The sequence below is a fragment of the Hemicordylus capensis genome, chromosome 5 (genome assembly GCF_027244095.1).
Source record: "Hemicordylus capensis ecotype Gifberg chromosome 5, rHemCap1.1.pri, whole genome shotgun sequence".
Classification (NCBI taxonomy): Eukaryota; Metazoa; Chordata; class Lepidosauria; order Squamata; family Cordylidae; genus Hemicordylus; species Hemicordylus capensis.
The window spans coordinates 86,305,904-86,318,030 of NC_069661.1; the positions used below are offsets into that span (position 1 = coordinate 86,305,904).

The window sequence follows — 12,127 nt, forward strand, 5'->3', positions numbered from 1 at the left end:
GGAACAGGAGGGCACATTGGCTCTCAAGCTCTGAGGACACCAGGCAAGTCTTCCAAGTGTGGTGTCTGTGGAGTCAGTGGGGATAGTGGTGGTGTACAGTTTTGTGGTGAAACTGTACCTCTGAACTGTTTAATGTGGTGATGCCAGATGGCATCAGGGTGCAGCTGAGACATCATAAGAATACGTTCCTCTCACCTCCTCAATGGTACCTGGAATCCACTTGTCCTTACCATGGTAGGCCTGAACAAAAATAGGTTGGCCTATGCACAGTTCCCACAGCCTGGAATGCTCCCATTGCATTATCTGGTCTGTTTGTTGATAACATCTCTACACAGGTCAGGCTTCAAAAGTTCCAGATGAGACTGGAGGTTGCAATCCAGAAACAAACTGGCGCGATTTGGTTTGCTGAAATACGTATGGCATTCCTATATGCCAGTAGAAAATTAGCTAGTTTAGCAGATAAAGAGCCTGGCTGGTCCTCTGCAGCTCGCAAGGGATGCTTCATAGTTTGGATGAAGTATTCTGCCAATCCATTCATAGCTGGGTGATAAGGTGCAGAAGCCACGTTTGATCCCATTTTGCTACAGAAAGGTTTGGAATTTCATAGAAACAAATTGTAGTCCATTGTCTGTGCCAGATGGACAGGCTGTCCAGTTCTAGCAAAAAGGCTTCAGAGAACACAGACAGTACTTGCAGAAGTTATGAATGACATACAAAACACCTCAGTCCATTTGGAATAGCCATCTGCCACCACCAAAAAAATTGGTACCCAGGAAGGGTCCTGCAAAGTCCAAATGAATGTGTTCCCATGGTGTCATGGGCCAATTCCATGGATTAAGGGATGCCAACCCTGATATATTCTGAACCCTCTGGCAACCAGAGCAGTCTTTAGCTAATTGTTCAATTTGGCCAACTAAGCCTGGCCAGCAGACATAATTCCTGGCCAAAGCCTCCATCTTAACCATGGCAAGATGTTCAACACACAACTACTACAACAGTCCCAGGGTTGTAAATTTTGTAGGAATTATTACTCTTTGACCCCACATCAAACAGACATACTTTCATGCCTTTGTGAAAAAAGGTTTCAAGCCCTCTCCAGGATTCACCTTCCAACCCCATAAGGTTGCAGCATAAACTTCCACCAGTATACAATCTCTGCCTGTTTCTCAACATAACATCCCACTGGTGATGTGATTGGCAAGATGTTAATTTGTGTCATATTGAACACTTCCACAGCAGAAAGCCTATCTCAATGGTTGCTGTCTTCCTCTACATCCTGCAATGGCAGTCGTGACATCAGGGCAAGGGCATGCTTGCCACAGACCTGATGTTCTTGTGTGTGCAGGGCAATGTTCATCTGAACCTGTCCTCAGAGAATTGTGGTGAGGGATAACGTTTTCCCCAGTGTATAGCTGGCAGAGGCTCTCAGGGATTGACCCGTGTAGGCACTATGAGACACAACAAGCCAGTCATTCCCCCAGATATGCAGGCACATCCACAAAAGGAAGCACTGTCATCTGTGATCGTCTTGGATTGGCAGAAGATGTTGGCATTGTTTGTACCCAGAAGATTTGTGCCCAGGACAGGGTGCCATACTTGAGATGTGGGGATCACTGCTGCACTCCCCTGAAGTGAAATGCTAAATTATTTTGGGTTCTGTGACCTGCAAAATTTAGGAGGCATCCAATGTAACCAATGGGACTACTTGATAAGAGGAAGTCCTACCTGTGTGTAAAAAAATCATGACTCCGATTGAGGGTTAATAAACATGTCCTTTATGCTTAATAAAGTGGTAGTAATAAAGTGGTAGTAGTAGTAGTACATAGGAACATAGGAAGCTGCCATATACTGAGTCAGACCATTGGTCTATCTAGCTCAGTATCGTCTTCACAGACTGGCAGTGGCTTCTCCAAGGTTGCAGACAGGAGTCTCTCTCAACCCTATCTTGGAGATGCCAAGGAGGGAACTTGGAACCTTCTGCTCTTCCCAGAGCAGCTCTGTCCCCTGAGGGGAATATTTTACAGTGCTCACATGTGGTCTCCCATTCAAATGTAACCAGGGCAGACCCTGCATAGCTAGGGAGACAAGTCATGCTTGCTACCACAAGACCAACAGCAAAAAGTAAAATCATTATATGTAAACGCCTCAGCTTCTATGTCTAGTGCTGGAAACTGGGTATTATCAGCAGGCTCAGAAATACCATTATAACTAAACCACTATCAGGCTACCTAGTTCAAGACAATTGCTTCATCTGCTTTCAGCTCTTTTCTCAGTCTGCCTACAGGTTATAGCGTGTCAACAAACAGAACATACCATCATGCTGAACTAGTTATAAACAGTCTCCAGGAAGGATACAAAGTTAGTGACAATAATATATTTTATAGCTATATTATAGAGTCCAAAGTATTCTGCACAATGTACATACAGGTAGGAAAACTTAATCTGTTTGGCTAGATACTCTATTAACAAGCCTTTTGGGGATAATAGTGGGCAAAGTCAAGAGTCTGTTCTTTTAAAAGAATGAACATGCTGCTGGATCACTCCAAAGAATAATTTCCTTGAAAGAAAGAAAAGTGCCACAGAATGCATCAAAGTCATTGGGCTTCCTGAAAGTGAATTTCTGTTGGAGATGAAGTTCCAGTGCATGGACCTTTTGCACCAACTATCCTAAAGATCACTAGGGGCATTGGGAGTAGAGATAGTGAGTAAGGGTCTCCCTGACTGTTCTCCCTGTCTCTACTCTATGACCCCTGATCTGACTCTTCCGCACTTCTTGTGCTGAGTCACAATCCTTCCTTTCCTCTGAAAGAGAAAATGGAAAGATCTCTCTCCCTTCTTACCTATTCATTATGTAGTCCTTTAGATTAGGTTTAGGTCTTTCCTATCCAAGTGTACTTAACCAATAAATACTTAGTATTTAGTTCTATAAAGATCTCCATGTGTTTTCTTTAAATAGCTGCAACAACTAAACCATCCTCTGCTACCTACTCTGTAACTGGAGTGTGTGCTCTTTCCTTAGTGCTCTGCTGCTTTACCTACCGGGGGTAAAAAATTAACAACCCCTAACCATTTCCAGTTTCGCAATAGATCATTCTGAAAGTCAGACCATGTATACACAGACATAGAGAAAAGAGCCAGCCATATCCTACCAAAAAAAACCCCATGCCCAGATTTACATGAACCATTAAAACAGCCAGACAATAGATCGAATATTTATTTATTACATTTGTCGCCTGGCAGAAAGACCAGGTGACAAATTTGGACTGTCACTCAACTTGATGCAATTGCAATTTGCCAGATTCAGAGCCAGCCACCACAACACCCTCAGTCTGGTTTTGCAGTTTCTATGTATTTAAAGAAAAGCAGAAGAAAATAAACCCCTACATTCATACACAAACTAGGGGAGCCAGCTAAAAAGACTGAAGGCACTCTGCTGTCACCTCCTCAGCACTACTAGAGGAGAATATTCTCTTAATTTACTCAACTGATACTCCCTTTCAAGCCCCCTCCCCTCCTTCTACCATCCACCATCACCGCGGGACTTCTGCAGCCACTGCTCGTGAAGCAAAGCAGTACAGTATTAAAACCCCACACATAACCACAGGCGTCATGCAGCTTTAAAACATTTCAGGAACAAAACAGGATTTGCTTTCCCCCCCCCTTTTTTTGGGGGGGGGTAGTATTAGTAGTATGCTTAATAAAGTAAATCAGTATGGTTTCATGGTTAGAGTGTTGGTCCAAGGTTGCAATCCCACTGGGCCACAAAGTTCATTGGTGACCTTGGACCAGTTCTCTATCTCAGCACAAGGAGAGAGGATAAAATGGGTAAGAGACAGCCATGAATGGTGCTCTGAGCTCCCTGGAGAAAGGGTGGAATAAAAATGTAATAAATAAATCAAGTTGCCCCTTGAGTTCCTTAGTTCCTATAAAACTTGTCTCACATCTTCATTCCAGGGTCCATGTGCAGTTTCCAGACACATTTCTTTTGTTTACATTCCATTTTTTGCTCTTGCATTCCTGCTCAAGAAAGAAAAGTGAACTTTGGAAACATGATAGATGTTAACAATCCTCAAGCAGCTGCTGACTCTGTAGGAGTCCTAATGGAACTCTAATAGCTAACAGAACTTCTCCAGGGCACTTTCCAGATTAGACCATGCAACCGTGTCACAACATATCTGCTAAGTGTGCTTCCATACTTCCTGTGTTGTGACACTGCAGTCCCTACACTGTCAGCAGGCACATTTTGGGTGCCTTGTTTCTGATTTTATCACTGCGATTTAGTGCTATAATGTCATATGTCCATTGCAAAAAAGTCGCTGTATTTCCCCATTGTGGGGAAATTTTTCGGTTGTAAATTCTAGGGATCGTTTTCAATTCGATGCTACAAAGCCGAAGCATTTCACCACGGTTGTAGCAGGTAATCTGGAAAGCGCCCTGGCTAATTACTTTTTGAGCGGTCAGACTGAGTAGTTACTGCCTGCTCATTTAGGCCAACTGTACCATTGCAAGAGATGGCATACCTACAATGGTATATAGCTCCTGCACAAAGTCACAAACCATAAAATTATGCCAGTTTCCCAGGATACTTATTATGCCAGTGTCATATTCATTGCATTGATGCTGGCCCAAATACTTAGAATCAGGATGTAGAACAATAAAAGTATTCTAGAGAAGCATAAAAGTGGCAATTTGCCAAGGACAGAAAATACTTGTTATGTAGCCTACATTCCAAACATCACGCCTGCAAGTTTATTTTTTTTTAAAGGGATTTATTTTAAAGATGTGTCACACAACGTACCTTAGATGCTCCATACATTTACAGTATTAAGCATTATTTATTGTTTAAGCCAGCCATGGAAGCATTTGCATTCTTGAGTGTAATGAACAATGAACAAAAAAATAAAGGATTACAACAACAACCCCTCCCTGTCCAGACATGGTTCTTCAGTTTTAATTAGAATAGATGCATATTTTTGCTTTCCATTTAAAAAAAAGTTGCCTGATAATATTAAGTCATCTATCTTGAAAAGTCAATTTTAAATAGTAAGCAAAATAGGTCTTCGCCAGTTAATTTTTAAAACTTAGGAGAGAATACTCAGTGAAATCTAATGGTTTATATAGGTGCCTGAAAAAGTATTATGAATCCTATAATCACTTACTCCTTTTTATTAATGCTAGGTATTATGTCAGAAGGGGGAAAGACAACTCACAATTCATTGTCTAAAGTTATCCCAGCTGCTGTTAAGAACCAAAGTTTCTTAAAATAATCTGGTTGCATTTATAAACTGTGGACTTTTGAAATGAGCCAACAAGATCTGACTCTCTGTCAAGGTTATATTTATGCAGCAAGTTTCTTACTTGGTTGAACCAAATAGACAGTGAAGCACACGGATGGATTTCTCCATTTTACAAGGCAGACCGAACTATAGAACTACAGTCATTCCAACAGTGCCTTTTAACCTTCACCAGGGGATGAATGCACATCTACAAGCTTTAGCTTGATCTACATTAATTGCAGTGAGTTAGAGAACCTATGGATCTTATGTAGTCTGCAGCAAATAAAGCTGCCAGCTCTTCCGAGAGAAGAGCTGCAGTGAGAAAGCCAAAGAGTGTACTACTCACCAGTCATCAGTGTGTAGTAGTTGGGATAGGAAAGGCTGGGGAAGTCAGGAGTCAGGTAATCCACTTTCACTCCACTGTTCACAATCTCTTGGAAGCCAGGCAAGGATTCTAGTGCTTCATCACTGATGTAGTCGTGGCGAAACCCATCAATCAGGAACAGTAGGATCTTTCGATGTGCAAGAGACGAGCCTGCCAGGGTGAGGGCAAACAGGAGAGAAAGGACCATGTGCTTTGCCATGTTGCTGGAGGAGAAGACTCTCACCAGAGCACTGATCACTGCCTGGCCCTTTTGAGTCACTCTGAATGAAGCATCTGAAGCTGTTCTCCAGGGCTGGACCTCACACAGTGCATTCTCACTTCCTTGATTTGATTTCAGGGTTTAAAGACACAGCAGCATTAACTGAAATTGCCAGGCTTTAAGAGTTACAAGTTAACTACTAAAATGGTATGAACTTTGCCTTCTAGTGTAATATAAGATAGTGCCATCATCCATCATCCTTCAGTACTAAACTCTGAAGAAGAAGAAAATATAATAGGAGCTGGACACAGACACTCAGTTTTGTGTTATTAGACTTAATGCTGTTTCCCAGACATGCAAGAGGTTAACACAGGAATAGTATAGCCTTTTCCGTTGCTACTGGTCAGATTTTAAGACCACTGACATAATGGTGGTTGAATTTGAAAACAAAAGTGAACTTAAAAAACAAAACAAAACCATCTGAGAGCATATAATTTTTTTCCCCTTTAAAATTGATGAATAAAAATTCAAGAAGTGTAGGGGTCACTTCCATTTCTCTTTTTAAGTAAGCATTTTGGTTGGAAAACCGTGATGCAGATATATACAAATATCATCTATCCTAAGATACTGCAACATTTTAATAAGCAATTAAATGAAGAATACTGACCTTAACTGGACACAAACCAATATATTAGCTTTTATTGGGGTGGGTACCAGATATATGTACATTCATAATGATTTTTGTTAACTAATACTGATGAGATTTTCCCTATTTGTAAGTGGCTTCCTGACTATGGTCTATTGTCTGTCAAAAGTCAAACATGCCTTTTTGCATTTTGCTGTAATTTTCTGGTGTACACATTTATTTATTCATTTATTCATTCACTCACTCACTCACTCATTTGTTACATTGATTTATGTCATGTCCGTCATAGAAATCAAAAGTAAATAAAGAATCAATTTGTGTTTAAGCAGTAGTTTCAGGGATAGAGAGGTGCTGATCTATGAAGGTGCACTACTAATTGTGTAGTCTTCTGTGCTTTGGTTGAGCATTAATAGTCCAGTAATTAGAGGTGTGTCCTTGGGGGGTGGGAACAAATCAAAGTGCTCCTAACTCTTTGTCCATTGGGAATACTGACATTTTCCTTTAGACTGAACCTCTATTTCTGGAAAAACCAGTATGACCAGCAAACCACAATTCATCCCACTGGTGAACACAATTCCCCATCCCCTCTAATGCTATCATAGAACTATGCTTCTGAGTGTCCTTTTGGACAGTGCTTTTAAAATGACTAGCACATGCTCCCTCCTCCATATCCTGCAAATGTTGGACTTGCTCTCAATTTTGTAAAAAATATATATTTTAGAGTGTAATGTCAGTACATTCTAGAGTAGTGCTAGCAAGTGTAAATAAGTTTGTTGTTGTATACACAGGTCATAACACACACATTAAAGCATAATAAAACAGAAAACATAATAGCTAATACAGCATGCATAAGGAAAAACAGGTAAGTCAGTATAAAACATAATTAACTAAACAGCATGCATGAAAATAAAAAGAGATATGATCCTAAATACCGAAATGTAGTTACAACTCTAGAATGTAGAATTTGAGTAAGAGAAAGCTGGTCCCGGAACTAAATGGCCACTTAATAACTAACATAAAGAAACACATCCGCCAGCAAGTAATTGATACATTCTGCACCCGTGAATGTAACAATAATCTGACCCAGTGTTTTTCCTCCTATTGTTTCATAACAGGGGTAGTGTAGTTCATAATGTTTAATGTCCTCCACTTGTCCCTGTCTACACACAGGGGGAGAGGCACTGTTTTGTGGAATCTGCTCTCTAATGGAGCAGTGGGGAAGCAACCTGCCTAAAGAGCAGGAGGCTGTTGGCAGGGTTGGCACCCACTGCCTCTTCACTGGAGCCAGGGCCCTCCACTCCGGTACTTGCAAAGAGGAATCCTCACTGGATTCCCCTTTACAAGTATTAGTCACCAAACTGGCAAAGTAGTTCAGTCAAATGAACTGGATCGGCTGGTCGGTTTGACCGAACTGGTTTGGCAGCATGTGGTTTGGCTTAAATTCAGTTCAAGTAAGAGCCAAACTGTGGTTTTTGGTTTGTGCACACTGCTAGTTGATAGCAGTCCTCATTGGCCATCTCTCACCCTGGCTGTAAGATGAGACTGCAGTTCAATCAGTAACCCGAAAAGCCGTCTGTCAATGTCAGTCCTCTTACGCTTTCCCCACAGTCTCAAAATATCAATAGAGTCAAGCCCTTCAAGGTGATATAGTGATCTATTGTGCTGTGACTGCTATGGAAGCCTGCCTGCCTGCTCGGAGTTAGCCTCCTGATGATGAATTTCATCATCTCTTCCCAATCCTCCAACTTGTTAAAAAGGTGTCGAGTATATAATTTGGAGGATACAACCAGGAGGCTAACTGGGCAATAGTTAGAAGGTTCCTGCCTATTGCCTTTTTATATATTGGGTAAATAATGCTTTGTTTCCAATTTGGCATGGGAGACCACACAAGTGTTATCAATTTCAGAGAAAAGCCTCACTAAAATGGGAGTCCACCTGTGGGCATTCAATTTAAATACTTCAGGAGGCACCATCTCTTCCCCAGGGGCTTTCCCAAGGGTCAAGGTAGTGCCAGCATGGTTAAGATGAGGAGTCATTCCAACACCATTATAAGACCTGAAATTCTATGGGTCATAAAATCAAAACTGGCTGTCAAATTGGCCTGTTTGCAGACATCAGTTATGTGACAAGAGAGTGAGACACCACTCTTCCACATTTGGTGCCACTCTGATATAAAATGGCTAAGATGCATCAGTTTAAAAACAGATGCTTAAACTTTAGAAAACAACTGTGTGGTATGATTTTTCGAATCAGATAATGTATCATATATTTTCCAATGTCCCCTCTAAAAGAAATTCAACTATATGCTGAAGCATAATCCTATGTTATTTTGAAAAAAATGGACCCAGTATTTCCTGAGTTATTAGCCTCTGAAATCCCCATGATAATTTGCCTACTGAGGGTTCTGCAGTCACAGTTGTGAGAGGCAAGCTCTGAATGTCACTGCTTGATAAGGAGTGTCTATGAGCACTCTGGCATGTCTAGAATCAACCAGATATTCCTTTCTAGGGATGTGCATGGTCCGGCATTCGGCTGGCTCAGCACCGCAGCTGGGGAAGATGCCCTTACCCACCCAGCACCCACCCTGCCATGTTTCCCCTGCCAGCGTGGTCTCCCAAATAACTGACACAGGGTGGCAGCATATCTCCTTGCCACCCCGTTCAGCATTGTACTGAAAGTGGCCAGTGCATGTGCGACACATGCGACGTGTCACTTCTGGTATGACACTGACCTGGGCGGCAAGGAGGTATGCTGCTGCCACATGCCAGCAATTTTGGAAACAGCACTGGAGGGGGAAATGCAGCAGCGAAGGTGGGGAGAGGGCACCCTCCCTGCTCCTTAAAGGCAATCCCTCCCACCCCTGAACAAGCCCTACACCAGACCTCCAAATCACTCTGTGCACATCCCTATTCCTTTCTGCCTCCTTTTCCTTGATGGGCTTTTCTTTTCTGTCTCCACTGATGGCGCAGCAAGATGGCAAGCAGCTTTGTGAGGAGATGCATGGTAGGTTTGAGGTGGCAAATGAATTTAGGAGGGAAAGCCAGGTGGTGGGGAAGTGGCAGGCTGTCTCACAAGAGCACACAAGGTGATGGCAGACTGCCTTTGAACACGAACACCCAGAGGCGTAACTAGGGAAAACGGTGCCCGGGGCAAGCACTGAAATTGCGCCCCCCGCCGTCCCTTAACTAAGCAGGGTCCACCCTGGTTTGCATTTGAATGGGAGACTAGAAGTGTGAGCACTGGAAGATATTCCCCTCAGGAGATGGAGCCACTCTGGGAAGAGCATCTAGGTCCCAAGTTCCCTCCATGGCAGCATCTCCAAGATAGGGCTGCAAGAGACTCCTGCCTGCAACCTTGGAGAAGCCACTGCAAGACTGGGTAGACAATACTGAGCTAGATAGACCAATGGTCTGACTCAGTATATGGCAGCTTCCTATGTTCCTAAATACTACTGCAGCACACACACAAGACACCTGTCCCATCCTGACACTCAGCCAACTTCCATAATCCAGATCCTACACACACACACACACACACACACACACACACACACCCCACAACTGCCTACTCCTAGATTTACAAGGACAGCTACAGAGGCTTATTGGAAAGTTGGTAGCCCTGGTGTGGCTTGTTGTGCTATCAAGTTGGTTTTGACAAGACAGGGTTGTTGTGAGAACAAAGCAGGAAGATTCTGTATACTGTACCTTATTTTTATAAGCCTTCTTGGTTTGCTTCTACAAAAAAGTGGAGTAATTTTTTTAAGACTTTGCCCTCTGTCTGTATTCTTCTGATTATCTATCCAAAGTCTGCCTTTGGTAACCAATTCAGAAGAGGACTTAATATAGAACAGCAGAATTGTGTTTTTTCTAGATCAGCATGAACTCATATGCTTTGAGTTTTAATAGCATAGTCCTAACAACAAGCACTTACCAGCTGCCTCCAATGTTATTTTGCTTTTACTTAAATGCATTTCATTTGGTATGTCATTTCTAGTTAAAATTGTAGGAGGAAAATATCAGCTGTCCCATGAATCCTCAGCACATCAGAAAATTCAATTCCTGTTATATTTTGTTACTTTTCTCCAACCATTACTTGCCCCTCATGAATATCAGAAACAATCTCTCACACAAACTATATTTTAGGGTTATTCTTAATCCGATATTACACATGACAAATTCCTAGAAACAATAGTTCTAATTTTCCCCCCTCACTCAGTCTTTTCCATGCTTAGTAGTTTATCGTTTGTTGTTCTTCCACCTTCTATTGTCCTTTGCTCTCTTGCTAAACAAACACACATTTCTTGCCCTAACTGGTTATTTTTAATTGGACACGTCACACTGACTGACTTGCTTTTCTCCTTCCCTGACCCCAAGCTGTTATTCAACAAGAGAACTGATCAGCTGAAGAAACCTTGTGGGGTTCCTTCTAAAAATACAATTGCTCCCTAAAAGGGGGGGATCGGTTACCTGGGGAAGCAGAAGTGGGGGAGTAAAGGTCTCAGAGGTGAAATACCTATTCTGATCTTTCACACACACACTACACCCCAACATCGGCCTCGTCGGTCGCCCCCTCCTCTCACCTTTGTAATGGACGCGCACGTTGTTCTGAGAGAGGCCGATGTAGCTAGCTGAATTTGTCCTTCGGGCTCCAGGAGCGGGGCAGCGGCATTTCCTGCTCGTCCACGGCCGGGTAGAGCCGTTTGAGACGCCGTTTGAGCTCCTTCTCTTGTTCTTAAGGGCCAGGTCACTGCCGTGAGGGAAAGGGGCCGGGGCGCTGCTGCTGCTGCCGCCATCACTCCCGGCAGACATGGGCCCGGAGGAGCCCGACGACGGGGCGGAGGTAGGAGGCAGCGGTGGTGGCAGCAGCGGCGGCAGGGGGGCCGAGGTGACTGGCTGGTGGTGGAGGCGGCGGCAGCAGGTGAAGCAGAAGTAACTTCCACTAGAGGATCTCCTGCTTGCTTCTCCCCTCTCAGACCCAGCAACAAACCCCTCGCCCTCGGCCCTCGCCTTGCTTTCCCCATGTCTCAGTCCCGACTCCCGCCGCCGCGAAAACAAAGGTGCGGTCCACTTTGAAGAATGCGACGCAACAACAGCACACAAGCCACTGAGGAAGGCACGCTGCGCTGGGGGACCTTCGACGCCGGTGCCCACTCTCTGCTTTGAGAGAGCATAGCATTGAGCAAACTTTTCAAAATAATAAAGAAAGATCAATGATCATCACACACACACACCTTGTCTGTAACGCTGGCTTGCTTTGCTTGTTGTGGCACAGCACTGGTGATGATAGGGCAGGCAGGCAGCCGGCAGGCCCTCGAATCCTCTTCTTCCTCCATTCCTGTGCTGCTGCTGCACAAAGCGCTGCAGTCTCCTGCCTCGTGGTCGCTGCGTGAGGCCAGACACGCATGCGCGACTGGTGGGGGGGGTGCCATGAGGCGGGGACGCCACGTCAACGGACTGATGATGTGATGTTGTTGAATGACGGTCCCACCCAGGACGCCGGAAGCGAAGCGGCAGCTGCGGTGGCGCCAAGAGCAATGGGGGGCGCTGGGACCTGGGGAGGGGGAGGGGGAGGGGGACTGCCCAATGCCTCCCACTGCCTGCTGCGCCAAAAAAAATTTTTTT

The 12,127-nt window shown here is 43.9% G+C and overlaps 1 protein-coding gene across 1 annotated transcript in view; it reads right to left on the bottom strand.

Moving 5' to 3' along the window:
* Positions 1-11,827, bottom strand: part of ENPP6 (ectonucleotide pyrophosphatase/phosphodiesterase 6) — a 69,956-nt gene extending 58,129 nt beyond the window's left edge. Inside the window, exons 1-2 of the mRNA XM_053251636.1 lie at positions 11,737-11,827; positions 5,623-5,982 (exon numbers count right to left, since the gene is read on the bottom strand). Coding sequence (XP_053107611.1) covers positions 5,623-5,860 — 238 coding nt within the window. The 5' untranslated portion in view covers positions 5,861-5,982; positions 11,737-11,827. The remainder of the gene's footprint in view (positions 1-5,622; positions 5,983-11,736) is intronic.
* Positions 11,828-12,127: the final 300 nt, after the last annotated feature.